Source organism: Pleurodeles waltl, chromosome 3_1, assembly GCF_031143425.1.
Source record: "Pleurodeles waltl isolate 20211129_DDA chromosome 3_1, aPleWal1.hap1.20221129, whole genome shotgun sequence".
Taxonomy (NCBI): Eukaryota; Metazoa; Chordata; class Amphibia; order Caudata; family Salamandridae; genus Pleurodeles; species Pleurodeles waltl.
Window position 1 is genome coordinate 246742460 of NC_090440.1, and position 20829 is coordinate 246763288.

The 20829-nt window shown below is 45.3% G+C and overlaps 1 protein-coding gene across 3 annotated transcripts in view; it reads left to right on the forward strand.

The window, feature by feature from the left end:
* The window catches only part of LOC138283999 (dual oxidase 1-like), a 785394-nt gene that overhangs the window by 192919 nt on the left and 571646 nt on the right, over nt 1-20829 (forward strand). For all 3 annotated transcript variants that reach the window (XM_069222331.1, XM_069222330.1, XM_069222332.1), the window contains exon 3: nt 18604-18687. In XM_069222331.1, coding sequence (XP_069078432.1) covers nt 18604-18687 — 84 coding nt within the window. The remainder of the gene's footprint in view (nt 1-18603; nt 18688-20829) is intronic.

Consider the following 20829-nt stretch of genomic DNA (forward strand, 5'->3'; position numbering starts at 1 on the left):
ACTGAGGTATCACAATGTGCTATTTGCTGAAACATTGGTAAATCATAATGTGCCAGTATCTGTCTGTATTCCTGGCCTAAATAGGTGTGACGCAGTTTTAATCTATCCCATGTGGCCCCCTGAAATGGCGGCTGCCTGACCTGTAAGGTGGAACAAAGGGAAATGAGGTAACTGCGCTGGCGTTGTACACTGTCGCGGTGGGCGGTCGAAGACCGCGGCGCAATTCAGCATTGGTTAACATTGGGCCCTATGGGTCCCAGGAGCCAATGACGATGTACGCCGGAGGTGACGGTACACACCGCCACGGACGTGACCGCCATTTTCTGACTGTTCACTCACTTGATACCTGACCTTCAACAGGAGAGGACCTGCACCTCAAGTGCTGCTGTGACCTGTGTCTGGAAGCGACGATGGCTACATTGTCTGGGGAAAGGGCCCCTGCCTTCACTTCGGAGGAGTTGGAGAAACTGGTGGATGGGGTCCTCCCCCAGTACACGCAACTGTACGGTCCTCCAGACAAACAGGTGAGTACACTGTGAGCATGGTGGATGGCACCGGAGTGTATGGATTGTCGTGGATGGAAGAGGGTGGGGAGGGGGACAGGCCAGCATGTCAGGATTGTGTGTGTATGTATGGCAGGGCCAGTGTGGGAGGTGTTTGACAATGCGTGAGATGAAATGTATGGGCTAGAAACATCCATTGTTACTTCACTTTTCCTCTAGGTCAGCGCCCACCAGAAGAAGGGTATTTGGCGTGTCCACCATAGACAGAGCACCCTCTGCCGTAAAAGATGGGAGGACCTGCGCCGCTGGAGCAAGAAGACGGCGGAGGACCAGCTGGGGATAGCCTCCCAACGTGGAAGGGGTGCCCGTCGCACCATGACGCCCCTGATGTATTGGATCCTGGCGGTGGCCTATCCGGAGTTGGATGGGTGCTTGAGGGCATCACAGCAGCCACAAGCGGGTGAGTACACTCTCATTCAGCTGACTCTGCGCGCATTACGAGGTGTCTGGGTGGGGGAGGTGGGCTGTGGGTTCCCATAGCCCAAGGCAAAATTGGTAGGCAAGGTCCCTTGTTAGGCAGGCTCTGTGGCACCCCAACTCCACTAGTGGTAATAGCCATCTACACCTAGTCAGGCTCCTGTGACTTCCAGGTGTGCAGCAATTGTGCTTAGGTCTCGTTCCCCATGGGCATGTGAATTTGCTAGGAACTGTTAGTGCATGGCTTAGTGCAGAGGGCTGCTCCCCGTGTGTTGTGTCCGCCAACAGTAGTGGTGTTGCATGCACCGAACATGTTTTTCTTCTGTCTTCCCCCCCCCCTTTTTGTTTTGTCTCGCTGTTCTTGTGTGCAATAGCATCATCTGGTGGAGGAGCAGTGGCACCGGAGCAGGAGGGAGCTGCAACCCACTTGGCCCTGGACGGTGAAGCAACGGAGTCTGAAGCCACCAGTGGGACGGAGGGTGAGGGGAGCTCCACGACGGGGACAGGAGCATACACCAGTGACAGCGACTCCTCCTCTGATGGGAGCTCCCCAGCGGTCGCGGGCACCTCTGTGGCCACCGCATAAACAGGTACAGCCGCCACCCCCCCTACCAGCACCGCCCTCCCAGCAGCCCCTCAGTGTGTGTCCCGTGCCCACTCACCCAGGAGGGTGGGCCTCTCCTTCACCCCAGGCACCTCAGCCCCTGCCCCAGTCAGCCCTGCTGCCATCAGTGAGGAGGCTATTGACCTCCTGAGATCCCTCACTGTTGGGCAATCTACCATTTTGAATGCCATCCAGGGTATTGAGAGGCATTTGCAACAAACAAATGCATATCTGGAGGGCATTCATTCTGGGCAGGTGGCCCAACAGAGAGCATTTCAGGCTCTGGCCTCAGCACTGATGGCAGCCATTGTCCCTTTGTCCCCCCTCCCCCCTCCAACTTCCTCCACCCAGACCCAAACCCCTGTACCTCAGCCTATCCCAAGCACACCATCAGACCAGCATGCACACTCATCAACACAGAAGAGTGGACATGGCAAAAATAAGCACCACACATCCCACAAGCACTCACACAAGCACCATACCCATGCAGACACAACAACATCCACTGCCTCCACTGTGTCCCCATCCTCCACGTCATCCTCCTCCCTCCCTGTCTCGTCTCCACTCACACCTGCATGCACTACATCCTCAGCCACTACCTCCATCACCAGCACACCCATCACCACACACTGCTCACATGCAATCACTACCCCCACTACCATGCACACATCCCCAGTGTCCTCTCCCAGTGTGTCTGTGAGCCCTCCTCCCAAAGTACACAAATGCAGGCACACACCCACCCAACAGCCATCCACCTCACAACAGCCTACGACCCATGCACCTTCACCCAAATTCAGCAAACGTACACCTCCTACAACCACTACCTCTTCCTCCACTCCCAAACCCCCTCCATCTTCCCGTCTCAGTGTGTCAAAAAAACTTTTCCTGGCAAACTTTGACCTCTTCCCTTCACCTCCCCCCACCGTCCTTCCCCTAGGACCAGGCTTTCCAGGTCCCAGCCCAGTACCTCAGCCACCAAATCCCCAGACACAGTGGTGCCAGCAACTGCGGGGTCACCAAGTGCTCCACCCATCAGGGCTGCAGTGTGCCACGTAGCAAGGGCAAGGACATTCTACCACCTGCCAAGGTGAAGAAGGTGCCCACATCCCGGAGGGAGAAGCCGCACCTACCAGCCACCAAGGGTTCCACCAAAACAAAAGGGGACAGTGGCAAGACACCTGCCGCACCATCAAAGGTGGGGAAGGGACAAAAGCAGAAGAGCAGGTCAGGACAGGGCACGGTGGCACCGACTGAGGGACTAGTGTCACCCCTTCTGTCCACGACTACACCAACCTGTACGGCGGTGAACACCGCAACCTGCCCCGCCACCTGCACCGCCACCAGCACCGCCACCTGCATAGCCACCTACACCGCCACCGGAACATCTGCAGCCTCAGCACCAGTCCCCAGCATCTTCCACAGTGGGCAGCCGTCCGAAGCTGCAGGAGACGTCCTGCTGTGTCCCTCAACAGGTGCTGACACATGCACCACCGCCAGCACCGCCGCCACAGACACCGCCGCAAGCACCTCCACCAGCCCCGCGACGTGCTCGGACAGTGGCACCACCGCTGACATGGCTACCATCCCTAGTCGTCAGCCGTCCGAGGCTGGAGGAGACTTCCTGGACCCTGCCCAGCTTCCATGAGGCATTACTTCCATCACTGTTTGCACCTGCAGGTGGAAGGCGAAGCCGCAGCAGTGTGGGGTATGTCTGCCTCCATGACGTATCATGCTACATGTTCCTAGGCAATCTCGTGGCACACACACCCAGGTGAGGGAATGGGACCGGCCATACTGCATGTGGAGCACTCTGGGCACAAGGCCCCCTCCAGAACCAGTGGAGAATCACATCCACTATTTCAGTCCTTGGCAGGATGAAGCACTCTGGGCACAAGGCCCCCTCCAGAACCAGTGGAGAATCACATCCACTACCTCAGTCCTTGGCAGGATGAAGCACTCTGGGCACAATGCCCCCTCCAGAACCAGTGGAGACTGTTATCCACTTGAGAGACTGTGGCTTTGCACTCCCCAGGAAACAGCAGTGGGCAACCCACCCACTGGAAAGACTTGAGAGACTGTGGCTTTGCGCTCCCCAGGATACAGCAGTGGGCAAACCACCCACTGGAAAGACTTGAGAGACTGTGGCTTTGCACTCCCCAGGATAAAGCATTGGGCAAACCACTCACTGGAAAGACTTGAGAGACTGTGGCTTTGCACTCCCCAGGATACAGCAATGGGCATGGAGCCCCCTCGTGAAGCAGTGGCGTTGTGCGTTCATCCTGCTGAGGTGCCCCCCTTCCCTTCCCCCTGAGGTGCCTGTTTATTTTCGATCTGATGCCCCTACAGTGTTCTCTCCATTTCGAGTCAGGTATCATGTGTTGGCTTCGCCCATGCATTTTGGGACTACTGGTCCACGGACAATGATTGGTACACTTTCCGGACTTGTGTAGTTAGTGTACATATTTGTCTATAGTGAATTTTGAAATTGCACTGTCAGATTTTTTATGATTACAATTGTTACAATCATTTCATTTTGTCCTTGCATTCTTCCAGGGGGTGCGGGTGTATATGTAATGGTGCTGCATGTATTTGTGTGCATGGTGTTGTGGGTTTGGGTGGGGGCGGGGGTATTGCGTGTTGCGTGTGTGTGTCACTCTCTTTTCCCTTCCTCCCTCCCCTATGTTGTAGGTGCAGTACTCACTGTGGTTGTCGACGGCGTCTGTCCAGCTCCTGATAGAGCAGGAGAAAGACCAGCATGGGCAGGACGTGTAGTTCGGGCTCTATGGCGTCCTGGTTCCTCGTTGGATGTTGAGAGGTGAGTGGTTTCCTTTCTGTGTACTGTTTCCACCGTGCTTTTGATAGCGTTGGTTCCGCCCCGGAAAAGGTGGCGGATAGGCCTGTTGTTATACGGTGGGCGGTACTTTGTCCTCCGCCTGTCTGTTGGCGGTTACCGCCGCAGTGTTTGTTTCTACTGCTGTGGCGGTCGGAGCGTTAAAGTGGCTGTCTATGTTAGTGGTTTCCGCCATGGTCGTAATTCCATTTTTTTTCTGCCGGCCTATTGGCGGTATTACCGCTGCTTTACCACCGTCCGCCAGGGTTGTAATGAGGGCCTATGTGTTATGCATGTGTCAAAATCCAGGGAATCACTTACATATGACCCAGCAGAAGGGATTAAGCAGAGTATATCGGGACCTACCTGAGACAGCTGTGCTTGGGAAGGATAAGCTGTGCCCGTGAAGGGTATAGAAAACATTGGCTGGCCAACTTGTGAAACCTACAGATGTCATTTAGAGGTCGCCAGCTGCGTCCTCTGGCTTGCCCTTTGTGACCCCTGGCACTGCCTTTGTGACCCCTGACGTCGGGTTGGAATAATAAGTGCCAAAAATACAGTCGTGGCTTGCATTATCAGAGTCAGGCTCCAGCATCCTTTTATGCTCATTTTTAATTACAATAATAGTGATTAATAACCTATCTTTCACTATTAATGTAATAAAAAAGTTGGAGCAGCAGGATCTGGAATGGAACGTTCACTGCCATTTTAGGTAAGTAAATTAAATGATTTACAGTTTATGTTGTGTGAGTGCATGTGTATGAGAGAGAATATGAGTGATAGAGCATGAGTATGTGTGAGCATGTATGTTAGTATGTGGGATAGTGTGTGTGTGAAAGTGAGTGAGTGAGAAAGTATTGGTGATTGAGAGTAAAAGTGAGCAAGAGAGTGCAAATGAGTGAGTCATGGTGAGAGTGAGTGCATGTATTGTGATATGATGAGGGTTAAGGTCATGTGACATCACTTCCTGTGACTTCCTGTGACATCAAGGTCAAAGGGTTCCGCTAACCAAGGCATTGGGGTAAATCGACGTCCATGGTGAAATCCCAGTAATGATTTACTCGTTCCATGTGATGCGCTGTTAGACCTTAAATATGCTGTTGTGCTGACATTATGAAACCGTAAATATTTATTTTAAATCTCAGAAAATGTAAGTGCACTATAAAAAAACTTTGTGAATGTCTGCAAATTCTTCTCTGTCCTCCAATTGAATTAGAACCAGGGGTGCAACTAGACTCAAACTTTGAGTTGAGGCTAACGTCGATCAGTGGAGGCAGGGACATCGTAAGGGAAGAGTGAACATTTCTTGTTGGCGTTATTTGTTGGTGTGCTTCTTTCGCTGTTCTGACCAATGTGTGAAATGCAGTCATTCTCCGAGACTACATATGGCAAATAGAGAATTCTAAAGCAAACTGGGTCCGTATTATTTTTCTCCACATAACGGATTTTGGTGATTTCCCTCCAGACATTTAGCACAGTGAATGAAAAATGTTCTGTTTCAATACACATTTGGTCAGTAGATCTAGTACTATTTGAAACAGCAGATTATATTTTATTTAGCAAATGGTACTGTCCAATGGGACAGTAGCGTCAACCTAATAGGTCTTATAAATAATTTATGAGATATTTGAGCATTGTTCCCTCAAGCAAAGGTTTGCAATATTTGAAGCAAATAGTGGCGCTCAAGCACATTTCTTTAGTTGTTGTTCTGTTCATACATAATTTACATGCACACAATGTTTTTTATGTTGTTTGGAGAATAAGATGTTAGTAAAGTAGATAACTCTGTTCCTGTCTGGGGACGCTCCCTTATGTCCAAGCTCTATGGCACATAGAATGTTGAATTTATATTAATGGACGACTCCCACCAAATATTATTGATTTTGAAATGTTTGGTAATCATTTAGCCTAAAATGCAACCCGCGTTTGATACGAATTACTCTAATAACATGCATTAGGGACATACATGCATCATGGAAGTATGATTATTCATGATATCTCCACATCATACATGCATGTGTATTTGGGGGCTTATAAGGGGTAGGACCTTGAGTTTTTCATTTGGTACTCATTACACTGCTCTAGGTACCCCTTTTCTCAGTGGCAGGATGAGAAAGTAAACAGACTTCAAAAAGTACTATTTATTTTTCTTAAGACTACATTCCAGTCTCTCCATCTAGCCAGTGGGCAGCAAATAAGCAGCTGTTCTATAGATAATAAATTAATGTATTTAGTGATAACAACATGTGCATATTTTGATTATATTCTTGTGTGGCCCAAATGGTGCATGAAATAAGATGTCTTGGGGTTTAAGTTGAGTAGTAATAAGGCAAAATAATCCCACAAAGAATGTTAGATGCATGATAGCATCTTCTAACAAGATTAATGGGGCTAAACTAGAACTATGACAAAAGGTTTAGGACAAGCAGAGGTAATCATAGTGTGAGAAAAAGAATAGGTAGCAGACAAACTGTTCTCTTCTGTGTTGTGGCAGGCATGAAATTAGGCACAATAGATAGGCTCTGAAAATCTAATCTCCACCCCTTTTGATTTTCAAAGACAGAGTATTGGCTTTTCCGAGTGGGAAGTGCTTACTCAAAAGAGTGAGAGCACCTGCATTTCATATTATCAATTCTAAGCACTGCCTCTCCTGCTAAAGTAGCCTTCACCTTCATAAACACTGCACAATACATCTCTAACCATGTTGGCCTCTGTCCTCAAAGAAGCCCATCTCTCCCTTCCACTTTCAATCCTCCTGTCTTCTGATTTAAATTTAACTATTACGGGGAGTCTCACTGGAGATCCATCTTGAGGTCCCTGATGTGGATGGGCAGTTCCTGCTTTTCAACTTGGCCTGCCCTATTATCTCATGAACAGTCTACCTTTATTTCTAACTTTATGATATGCCCATTCCTCTCACTGTCAACCTTCACTCTGACAATACACCTGCTTTTCTTTTCTGATTCCTCTCATCAATTCTGATTTTTCTATTGCTCTCTACCTTTTAGCCACATGTTTACTGTGGGCAACAGATAAACGCACAGTTAAAAATGCAGAGATGCAGGTCCAGTCCTTCTTAATCCCAGGCAAGGAGAACAACAACAACAGGTAGCAGGGCAGGCACAGCAGAGCAGGAGTCCAGCAAAGTCCAGCAGAGTCCAGCAAAGTGACAATCCTTTCAGCAGCACAGCAGTCCCTCCTCCTGGCAGAATGTCTCCAGGTCCAGAAGTGTACTGAAGTGGGGGTGTCTGAGGTCCAGTACTTATATCCAGTTGTGCCTTTGAAGTGGGGAGTCTTCAAAGAGAGGCCTTTGATGTGCACAGGCTTCCTGCACTTCTTGCCCTGGCTCCAGACTCACTATAGGGGGTAGTCAGCTGCTCCCTCTCATCCTGCCCAAGATGGCCCATCAGGATGTTGATACCCTATCAGTGACAACTCCCTTTGTGTGTGGCTATCTGGAGGTCACCCACCCAGACGTGTAGTCAGAGATTGAGAGAAGGCACAAAATGGTTAAAGTAAGTGTTAGACTTTTCATCCTTGGCGTGGTCTCCCTTAACGTTTTGCCTCTGCTTCCCAGGTTGCTGATGTATGCTGGACTCTGTTTTTGCTGTTTTTGTTATTCTGGGCACTTTACCACTGCTAACTAGTGCTAAAGTGGAAGTGCTCCTTTACAAAATGTGTATGTAATTGGTTCATCCACGATTGGCATATTTGATTTACTGGTAAATCCCTAGTACAGTGCACTAGAGGTTCCCAGGGCCTGTAAATCAAATGCTACTAGTGGGCCTGCAGCACTGGTTGTGCCACCCACAATAGTAGCTCTGTAAACATGGCTCAGACCTGTCACTGCAGTGTATGTGTGTGCAGTTTTAAACTGCCAATTCGACTTGGCAAGTGTACCCACTTGCCATGCCTAAACCTTCCCTTTTCTTACATGTAAGACATCCCTAAGGTAGGTCCTAGATTGTCCCATGGGCAGGGTTCAGTGTATGTTTAAGGTAGTACATATACTAATGTGTTTTATATGTCCTAACAGTGAAATACTGCTAAATTCAGGTTTCACTGTTGCAAGGCCTATCCCTCTCATAGATTAACATGGGGGCTGCCTTTAAATATGATTAAAGTGTAGATTCCCTTTGGGAGGGGATAGACATGTGGAGTTTGGGGTCTCTGAGCTCACAATTTAAAAATACATCTTTTAGTAAAGTTGATTTTAAGATTGTGTGTTTGAAAATGCCACTTTTAGAAAGTGAGTATTTTCTTGCTTAAACCATTCTGTGACTCTGCCTGTTTGTGGATTCCCTATCTGGGTCAGTTTGTCAGTTGGGCTCTTTGCACCTCTCTCTAGACAGTGACACAAAGGGAGCCGGAATGTAGCCTGCATATCCTGATGAGCCATCTGTGCTAGGAGGGAGGGGGGAGTGGTCACTCACACCTGAAAGGGATGTGCCTGCCCTCACACAATGCAGTCTCCAACCCCCATGTGTGTCTGGGGCCTGGCCTGAGCAAGACAGAATTTCACAACCAATAGAGATTTTTCTTTGCAGGAAGCCTACTTCAAAGGGCAAAATGGGTAACCAAACCTACAGACTTTAGATCACTCCTGGAAACCTAGAGGAACCTCCGCCTGTAGAAGAGCTGAAGAGTTGAGGAAGAAGAGCTGCCCTGCCTGTGACTGTGCTTTGTGGAGCTATCCTGCAGTTGCTGCTTCTACCTGTGGAAGAGGACAAAGACTGGAATTTGTGTGCCTTCCTTCTTGTGAAGAAATCTCCAAGGGCTTGAAACTGATCTTGCCTCTTGTTGTTGAAGTCTCAGGGATAGCAAAGACTTCTCTCTGCCAGCACCTGAAGCCTCTGCTGAGACTCCTGCCCTGCCAAGTGGTGCCCTATCCAGTTCCTGGGGCTTTGAATGGAGAAGCTGGCAGGCCAAGTTTAAGAAATCCAAGCACAGACTGCCTTGCTGGGAACCTTCAGCGCAACCTTCGGAAAACAAAATTGACGCTCCACCTGCAGCACGGCTGTGATATCGCTGCACGCGGCTAGAGAACTGACACGCAGCATCGCTGACGGAGGCTGGTGAGATCGCAATCTACACTGCGTGGTTTTTGGATCATCTTGCGGCAGGATTTCTGATGCAAACACTGCTGGACATGTAAAAACTACACAAAGCCTGCCCGGACCCGTGAATGCTTGTGAGGATCGAAGCATCGCTCTCCTGCGGAGACAAGAAACTAAATGTGCCAACCCGATTGAAGGAGAAACGATGCACGGTCTCGCTCGTGAGTCATATCGACGCATCACAAGCTCTTCTCAACGCACACTTGCCCAACTCGCCCATGGGAGGGTATTTTTCACGCGACCCAGGTACATTTTCACACTAACAGCGTTAGCGTTGTGTTTAAAAGAACATGAAGACTCTTTTTACTTTTTAATTAATAACTTGACTTGTGTTTGTTGGATTTTTGTCGTTTTGGTCTTGTTTTGTTTAGATAAATATTTTCTATTTTCCAAACCTGTGTTGTGTTATTTTTTAGTGTTTTCATTAAGTTACTGTGTGTGCTGGTACAAATGCTTTACACCTAGCATTCTGAGGGTAAGCCTGCCTGCTCGTGCCAAGCTACATAGCGGGTGAGCGGGGGTTAGCTGAGGGTGATTCTCTTTTACCCTGACTAGAGTGAGGGTCCTTGCTTGGACAGGGGGTAACCTGACTGCCAAGCAAAGACCCCATTTCTAACAGTAAGAAAATGCCAACTTTCTAAAAGTGCCATTTTCAGAATTACAATTTAAAATCTAACTCCACCATAAGTTAGAATGTTAAATTGTGATTCTAGAGACCCCAATCTTGGGAGTCCTATCTCTTTCCAATTGGAAAATATACATGTAAGATGTACTAGGGTAACCCCAATGTTAACCTTTGGGAGAGAGAGGCCTTGCAATAGTGAAACAAGGAATTTAACAGTTTTTCACTACCTGTACATGTAAAACCTTGAAGTGCATGTCCAACTTTTTTAATATACTGCACCCTGTCCTTGGGGCTGTCCAGAACTTACCTTAGGGGTGACGTATACATATGAAAAAGGAAGGTTTGGGCGTGGCAAGAGGGTTAACTTGCCAGATTGACATGGCAGTTTAAACTTCACAGCCATGCTCTTCAGTTGCAGGCCTGATACATGTTTAAAGTGCTACTTAAGTGGGATCACAGCTGATAGGAATCTAGTTGCCACATACTGCCTTTGGGCCTGTCTGCTGCTCCACCTAACTATAGGTGCTACTGATCCATCTCCAGCACAGCACTCCTATGCAAACTGGAAGAAATAAATGATTCACTCAAATCCCCAACTTCATGGCAGAAAACAATTTCTCTTATTGCAACATTGGCTTCCACCCTGGCAGTGAATTATAGTGCACCCACATATCTACCAGAAAATCACAGCTGATAGGAATCTAGTTGCCACATACTGCCTGTGGGCCTGTCTGCTGCTCCACCTAACTGTAGGTGCTAGGAGATCTTGGCATGCAACTAATCATTTTCAAATGTACCTCCTCCTATCTTTTTGATAGGTAAAGCATCATCCCATGCACACTGTACTCACTGAAGTTATTCCACTCTAACTTAGAAATGCTGCAAGGTTCAATCATCATGCCACTCCTCTCGAATGCTTACTTCAGCTCCTAAGCAGACATCATCAAGTCCTTCAATCTAAACCGTTACGGCTATGCAGACGACACCCAGATAAACCCCTAAACTGGCAAATCAGTTGAACCGAGAGTAATCTTACATAGGCCTTTGTCACCCATACTCTAGCTTCATGCACCAAGAATTAAACAAAAATAATTAACTGTGATGTAATTCAGGATTCAGTGATAGCCATGCAGTGGCTGAACTGCACAAAGTGAAACCAGAAAAACTAAGATCAATCCCGGCTTCCCTGTTTGACCAAACTGTGTGACCCTAGACAATATTTAAATTCACAGTAACTCCTTTTATTGCATTTCTCCACATGAGAGCACTATCAAATATGTGAGTTCAAGATGTTTACCATATAAAAAACCTATCTTGGGCTTGATATGTGTTTGACATTGCTACATGCATAATCAGAAGGCAGGCTACAAATAGGGTGCACAAGGCAATTGACTTGATTCTAAGATCACTAATAGCATTCCTGCTAGGATGGAGGAAGCATGAATGTTTTCTAAGTTCACTTTTAGTAAATACATCTCAGTAGAGTGATATATTCTAATGTGCTAACGCGAAATACTTCTACATTTGAAAGAAACACACTTTTGGAATTCTGAGCGACTTTATCTTATTTTATCATACTTTTTTACATGAGGTTTGTTGCACAATTTACATCCAAACATTTTAATGATCTGCACCTAGCCTTAGAGCCAAGAGAGACCCGTGCCTCGGCGCTTCCTTTTAATGTGCTGGCTCGCCCACTTCTGCGTGAGAGGCACCTACTTTCATATGTATATGTTGGACATGTTTTGTCAACTATATAGCACTTCTGACCTCTTATATCAAGATGCTATATCGTTACTCACAGTTTATCCCCACTGCACTGTTATATTGCCTCATAGAAATTAAAACAAGATACTGAAATTATTCATGTCATGCAGAGTATTAATTTCCTATATGTTTTCTTTCCAAGGAAAAACCCTTCCGACGTATCACTGTCTTTGTCTTACTTTTCCTGTGACAGGAGCTTGCTAAGGAGTTTTTATTGTGATGGGAATGATAAAGGACGCCTGCATTGTATCTGGGCATGGGGAATACAGCAGCTTTTGTCTCTGCCGCTGCTTTCACTCCTCTTCCATGGGCTAATTAAGAAGTTACATTAGGTGTCACTAACTTCTGATCGCCTTTACATTGGAAATCAATAGGCAGAGCGAGAAGAGGGGAACGAGGCACCTGAAAAGAAGAAAACAAAAAACAAATCAAGTTACTTCTTGCTTTGAATGTACCTGTGTTGGTAGGCGAAATGAATGCTTTACAGTGGATGTCTTGCAGGCCAGATTGACAGCCAGCAAGCTCTGCCCGTCAACCCAGCCGATGGCAGGTGACGCGGGGTGAAGGGGGCTGAAGCTCATTCAGCCCATTGAGTGTTGCTCACCTGATTGGAACTGAACTGACCGAAAAGACTCAGGCTCAGACAGATCATAATTGGAAGGCCCAAAAAATATAAAGGTGTCTTGTATCTGTCTTATATCACTTAATATAAATTTATCTTATGAAATTGTAAACAAGGTGCAATTCCATGACGGGGCCACTCCTCCCTATCTATCGAAGCATTGCACCGAGGGTATTTTTTCTTGCAACCTTTCTCGTGGTAGACAGAAAACTTTACAACTTTGCATAGTTTAAACTTTTTTTCGCTTTACAACATCTTCATGATAATCATAACTTTACAACAACTTGTTTTGTTTACCCTTTTAATATTAGCAGAGGGAAAACGGAAAAGATATACTTTGGTGAAAGCAGCATTCTTCCCTCAATGCAGTTATTAATAAAAAGGATCTGAAAAACGTAAACTTGAAGATAACTATTTCGAGTACATTTTCTAGATCGGGGGTGGGGTGAGGGTGGAAGTAAAAATTCAAAAAACTGCCCCTTACCTGCTGCTGCGGTCCTGGTGCAGGCCGCCTCAGTGCTCCTCAACTCCCAGCAGTCACTGCAGCACAAAGCATAGGCTACCAATCCAGACTCTGCTCTCATGCTCTGCCAAGCATGAGAGCAGTGCCTGGATTGGCCTGAGCGGGTTGGTCTGACACTCATTCAGGCACAGGAAGCCTGTGCCATTTCTTCACCCGGCTGTTCTGCACAGCTGGGTTGGAGAAATGTAACTGCACATGAAGGTTTGGCCGTCTTAAGACAGCCGGCCAAACTGCCATGTGCACTTTACAGTGCCCACCACTCCTTCTCCATTTGGCCCGACCCCGCTCCTCCCTAGATTCTATGGCTATCAGAGAGACAGTGACAAATAAATGATGATGATATAATTGTTTTAATAACATTTTATTTTTCAATGCCGGATTCTGAGCAGGGGGGCAAAGCTCCTTGCTAATATGGAGGAGCTGCCCCGTTGGTGGTGTAAAACAGCCCGTTGTCTCTCTGCAATAGAATGGAATGCCCTGCCAGAACAGTACGTAAATGCAGGTGTGCGACGAGTACCTACATTTCTCTGTATCTAAATGTATGTCATTCCCTGTTTATCCACTAAATTTGACAGTTCAGCATCTGGGCCTGAAGGTAACACATATTTTCTGGATAAGTTCACATGGTGTAACACATATTATCTGGATGAGTTCACATGGTACATTTAACAAATGTCTCCACCCGCCGGATTTCTCTGGGAAGATGAGCGAGACTGCAGTTTTATTGGATTCCACAAAAAGTCCGTATATTTAGGTCAAGCATAGCAGTGAGCAAGCGCTGCTTTCCGACATTTTTGTATCGGTGGGCTTTTAACCACGTCCACCTCAAGCCCATCACTATCACTCGTTCACGGGCTTGCCTTTCATAAATCCTTAGTTATCGGTGGTAAATGCTTTACGGTTGTCCCTCCTTAGAGCGGTCTTGTTACCACTTTGGGGGCCGACCCTGTTACATGGATAATTGCACGTTTGCCGACATGTTTGAATGTGAGCAAACTTATTTTTCCTTTTGTGTGTCGCCTTCACTCATTGCGGCCATGGCACTTTGAATTGGCTCACTTATGTCAACTGTTTTACTTTTCATTTTTCGTTTTGTGTGTCCTTTAGGATGCCAGACTGTAAACATTGTGCTTTTTGTATGTTTCATTACGTTATTCACATTTGATTGGCCAGCTAAAATGGTAAACACTGCATATATGTTTCATGTGCCTAGTGTAGTCAAGCAGGTTGTAAATAGTGCTCTGTCTTATGGTTAGTGATGCAAGACAGCGTGAGGGGAAAAGCTGATTGTTATGGGCGAGCGCAAAGCGCTCCATCCATTCTGTAATCTCTCTTTGGGCTTCAAACCACACCCATGTCACGTCAATCACTTACATTGGTTTGTAGGCTTGCCTTTTAAAATCCGATTGCTTTAATTTGTGAAAGGCATGCATACGTCATGCCTTTTCTGGTGTTTAGCCCACCCACACACTATCGGTGAACTACTAAAAACATACAAGGCTCAATGTTTTCAGCATGGGTTCCGGACTACATTATATGTTTATTTTCCACGCAGCGCAATCGCGCTGCATTTTGTTTTATTTACAACCCTAATAGCTCTAACTCGAGCAAATGCAAGACCCGTTGCATTGAAAATGCTTGTTTTTACTGTGTTTAGAGTGGAATGATACATGAGATGCAGAGAATCTGGACTATTGTATGGTTCACAGTGTAGGCAGTCAGAGACTGTAAACACTGTGAAGACACGGAGGGGGAAAAGCACTGACCACATGCTCTTCACTGCTTGTATCGTGTGCTTAGTACAGGCAGACACGCAGAAACGGAGGATGCACCACACTTCTTTGCACCATGTTCTTAATATGGACAGGTGCAATGAAAAGCAGCATGGGCTGCACAGCTTGCACCGTATTGCTTAGTGTGGACCGACACAGAGGGAGGAAGCACTACACTATGCACACTATATGATTATTGGCAGGTAAAATGGACTGAAGGAAGCAGTGCATAGGTTACACCATGGGCTTAGGCAGACAGGCACACAGGGAGGAGAAACTGAACTGTGTGCACAAAGCTGTTATCTGCAGATATGATGGACCGAAAGAGGCAGTGCACAGGTTGCACCATGGACTTAGTCAGACAGGAAAACTAGGGGGAAGATAGTGCACTGTGCTGAGTGCTTTGATTGGCATCTATAAGAGACTGATGTTTTTACCTTCTGCATATTCTAGGCAGACAGGAGAGCTTGCACTGTTTGTAACCTATGGGCAGACATTCATGCACTGCATATGACAGGCATTTCTCACTGTACTTACATTTTGGAGAAGTGCAGAATGTTACATATCAAGCAGAGACTTGTAACATACTCTTAGATCCTGGGTAGATGGAGTACCTGCTTTGGAGACCCTAGACTGAAACAACTCTGTTTTCTTAGCCTCCCCAACACTCTCACTCGCCTCCCTCGGCTCTATCATTCTCCTGTCTCATACTGAATTTCTACTACCAATAGTTCTCCATCTTTTCTCCCATACCATTTCTGGATCGCCCCTCCAGCCTTTCTCCACCCCTTTCCCTGCTAAGTTACTTTTCTTTCTCTGCTGCACCTCACCTGTTTTCCCAGTGTGTCTCTTTTGTTGCTCTTTTCATCTTTCCCTTTAATTAGCCTTCTTTTTTTTGTGTCTCTGGCCACTTCTCTCTGCTCCTTTCTTCGTCTGTCGTTTTCTGTCCCCTACACCGTTTTTCTCCATTTTTAGGTTGAGCGCTCAATCGCTTTGATCTGTTGTACGTATTGTGAGCTGCTAACCACGTCCACCTCATGCCCATTACTTTCACTTTTGATGGGCTTGCTTTTTCAAAAATCCTTTGTTATAATTGGTAAATGCCTTATGTTTGTCCCTCCTTGGGGAGGTTTTGTTACCGCCTTGTTTCTATTCTGACCTTCAGTTGTTTCGAAATGTTGAGTGGCCCGTTTCCTCCTGGTAGGTGATTAAAGAAGCCAGTATTATAGCAATCCAAGGACAGAGTTGAATAAATCCCTTGGAAATTAGTTTTGAGCCAACCACACTCCTCAGCTTGAATGAAGAGTCTTTCTTCAATGCTGCAACAGCAACTTAACAAGGCATAGTTCCCAAACCTTAGAATGACTGTAAAAGCTGGGTTTACGCTCCAGTGCTCCCCCTGTTTGATAGAGGAAATTGCAGGATCAAATACTGGCAAAAGTAACTGCAAAAACCTAGGGGCATGTTTACAAGCCCCTAGCACCACTTTGCGGTGCCCTAGCGTAATTTTGTTTTATGCTAAGGCGGATTAAGGAGGCCTTTCTCTAGTGATATATTTACAAAGTGGAGCAATGCTTGCATTGTCCCTCTTTGTAAACCCCTGCAACACATTATAATGTATGCAAAGGAGGGTGTTTCGACACAGGCAGGACCGATAAGTGGCACAGGGAAATTTACTACATTTCAAAGCTCCATGTTTTCCGTCATTTTTAACTCAGAGCAGGTGTTAAAATGACACACCCCTTTTACTCAATGGGCCTCCCTGTGCTTTTTGACACTAGTGCAGCAAAGCACCACAATAGCATCAGAAGAACATCTGTTTTCGTTACCCAGTCTTTATTGCTAATAATCACCAACAATAGACCTTCCAGAGCATTTGTTTTTTTGATGATGCATTTGAGACCTAATGTGGCTTCATTCGTTGGACGCAGGTAAGCAGAAGCTTACATTTTCTGTACCCTCAGCCATATTGTCTAACTAATGATAAAATACTTTAAGGAGCTAATAAATCTGGTTTCCTTTATTACCCTTTTCCATTAAAAATAAATAAGCTCACCCGGCCTTGACCTCAATGTGACCTGACCTCCTAGTTACCCCATGACTTAATATCCTCTTGCTCATGGCAAACGTCTACTGTTTACATCACAGGTTTTTTTTGTCCTATGATCTCCCCGAGGGCAGGACTGCCCATCTCCTCTTCAGGACCTCATTTCAAATGAATGCAGACTTTAAAAGTAGCAAAAGAAACCCTCTAGTCAAGTTTCAATGCCACCTTTTGCAATGTGACAGCACCTAAGTGCTTGTCAACTATAGGTGCATCAATCTAGGATGTTTCTATTTTGCTTGTCCTTCACACATCAAAAGATGGTAGCCCTGGGTGATGCAGAGCCCCAAAAACACACTTAGCATGGTTTGGGGTGTGGTGAGATGCCCTTGCTGGTCTGACTGCTGAAGTGTGTAGGCAGGCTTTCTGTGGCATGACCCAGCATTTATCCCTGTAGCAGGACTCACTTCCAGCCGAGAGACCTGCAGGTCACACCATATGCCACTTTACCTTAAGAGCCTACATCCAGTGAGAAAAAGCTCATGCTCGCTCAAACCTCAAGTTGATGTTGGGCATAGTAGCATCACTTGAGAGATATCTCAGCACAAATCACGAAGAGGAAGACGAAAGTGAAATGTAAGTATCACATACTGCTCCAAAAAAGCTATCACAAGGAAGCTGGTGTGCCCAGGAAGGAATCTGGGAGATTGCTTGCCACATCCATTCTTCATGAACACTAACAGAACGTGAGCATATACAAGCCTGTCTGCTCATTATTTCTCTACAAGTCTCATCTTCCTATGGATCTCTTCCATACTTAAACAATCTCTGATAGAATGAAGGTATTTTCATTCTGTGTGTGATGAGACGGCAAACCTTTCAGAACTGACACTATCTTTGAATCTTACATGGAACATTGAAGCTTCAAAAGATTAACAGGAACATCTAGACTCGCGGTTCTTAACCTGGAGTAAATGGATCCTTGTAGGTCAGCAACACCTACTCAGGGGGTCTGCCAATGTTTGGAAAAATAAATAATTTCAACAGAATAATGAATTGTATATGCATAGGAGAGCAAGTCTGAAAATTGAAAAATAAAATGCTCTTTAAATGTGATGGGTAATTGAAATTGGAAGCTAAACATTACATTGGCATCCTTTGCTTGATTCATTAGAATAGAGCAATTAGATCAAACAGAATTGAGTGTAGTCTCAAACGAAGCACTGATATGCGCTGCCAAAATTAGTAAACACGACTAAGGAAAATGCTAGAATTGTTCATATCACTTCGTCTTAAAAAAAAAAAAACTAAATTCTCCCCATTAAAATAAAAATCCAAAGTTTTGCACTTTCTTGTTGAGAATTAAAATATGTCGTAGATTGTGTAAATGATGTATACTTGTTTCTATATTCTTTAATTTGTTTTAGTTTCAAATCATAGAAATTGCTTGGACAGGGGTGTCTGATTCACAGTATTGATTCACTGGAGGTATGCAGAGGTCGAAAGGTTAAGTACTGCTGATCTACATATTTAGTCTTTCGGTAAGAGACTAAACAGAACACTGTGTTCATATCCAACACAGGTACATCAGATAGTAGAGCTTCATGGCCACTGCAATAGATGATGCTGGATATGGGAAGAGGCGTACGGATGGGGCAGGTATTTGGATATCTCTGTGCACAGGAGAACTACAGTACTTTCTTCTCTCTTCTTTTGCAGAAGCTCAGGGCTACGTGACCTGGGAGGTCCAGCGCTATGACGGCTGGTATAATAACTTGGCCCATAACAGCAGAGGAGCAGCAGGTGGGTACAGATGTTTTCCACAAAATAGAAAATACAAAACATATATTTATTTATGCAGTCGTGTAGTGCCAACAGGTATGCCTTTGAGACCTACCATGACATTTAAAACAAAAAACAAAGAGGTTTATAGGTTGTGTTTGTATGCAGCTTTACCAGTAAAATTGTGTGTGAATTGGGCAGATGTGGGCTAATAAAAGCTGACTCAGATTTGCCTTTTCAGAGAAGGCACTTGCAGATCAGATATGTTAGGGACTCCTATTTACATATGTATTTATAACACCGGGTTAAGCAGTTTAGTTCCTAGTGGCTATGGCATAGATTGCTAAAAGACATGTGACAAGACTGTATCATATATATGTGAAAGGTAAGCAAACTAATTTGGGAACACAAAGTGCATGCTCCACACCCTCCATGCAATTACTTTCTTTCCAAATTTTAGGTCCTGCATAGACACACCTTTAGCTTTACCTCTGCCTCATGTAATACAAAATCATAAATATAAAACATAAAAATATACACATACATTGAAGGCTTTGTGTCAGCCCCCATTCATCCAATGGTCTGTTCAGCCGTTATTCACATTTGCTGCCACCCACCACACCATACAACATGGAGCAAGGGATCAGCCCTTTTCAGCAATTGGATCTCTTGCACTTTGAGTGATGCCACTTTGCTTGATCTCATGTGCACGCCCATCTAAAATAAGTGCACTTCAGTGCAAACGTTAGTGTGGCAGTACTTCACTTTGCCAATGTTTTTTATTTTTGTTCCTTACCTGTTCAAACAAGTTTCTTGTTATGGTATTTCAAAGCCAATAGTACCTAGGAATCAGATTTTAACAGGGTGAAAATATTATTGCAAGCATGTAGATGCCATTTTAGGCACCTGCAATGTTTTTTCTTCACCTTTTTTATTTTTGTGGTATATGCTCACAATACAAAATAACAAAGGAAACTTAACTATTGCAACTGTTTGCCAAAGCCAGACCTATTATCTTTGCCAAATCATGTTTTATCTTGTTCGTCAGAAATTTATTAATTGAAAAATCACTGACAAAGCAAAGCATCTCGCCGTTCACATTAGAGTGCAAGGCTTTTGGCCCTGCTAATACTTCTCTGGTCTGGCATACTTTATGAACAAAACTATTTAAGCATGGCTGTCCACACATGAGCACACATCAGCAAACAATGTCCACACGGGAGCACACATCTGCAAACAATGACCACACGTCAGCACACATCTACACACAATGGCAGCCATACTGAAATAATTGCTTTTATAAAGCAAAAGAAACAGTTTTGATATAGCTGTCAGGTGCAGCAGAACAGATACACATGCACAGGAGCTACGATTGTAACATTTTTTATACCCTGGAAAAAACAGTTCCAATGTATTTGCCTGTGCAGATCGCTGTGCTTACTCACCAGCCGTCTTGTAATGGTTTTGTGTTATTCTTTATTGTTAATTTACTCTTCGACGATGGCTGATGGCCATTTTTGAATGGTGAGTTAAGAAGCAAAGTATGCACAGGTGTGCTGGTAGCTGTGTGAAAGTGCTGAGTTCTTGCAAAATAATAAAAAAAATACAAATAGGCTGGGACAGAGAAGGGAGGGGTAGGGAATCAAAAGGCAAGTGGGGAGGGAAAGTAGTAGCGTGCAACTGTCAGACTCTCACAAAACAATATAAAACAACTAAAAACACAATAAAGCGGAAAAGGAGAGGCAGAAAGCAACAGAGAGCACATGGGTGCTGAGAAGGATAAAAAGACAGCTTTAAGTGTAGGATGTGCTGGGTAAAGAGAAGTATGGGGCGCAAGCGAGACAAGCATGTGCTCCAACAGCGTGTTAAAAGACAAATGAAACAAATTGTTCCCTGATGTTAGTAATGCAATGATAAAACATTATTCAATCAAAATTTTGGTAAAGAAGGGTATGCGAAAAAATAAAGAATAGAGAGTAAAGCCATCTACTCAGGTGCATTAAACCGGCATAGAAAATAAAGCCACCCACTTATGACCTACCCTAAAACCATTCCTATGTGTATACAGTACGCAATAGGACTTTAACGATGGCTAAAGCTGTCGATATGTGAAATCTAACAGAGTGCAGCCAATTGAGGGGGGGAGGGGGCTGCAGAGCTCTG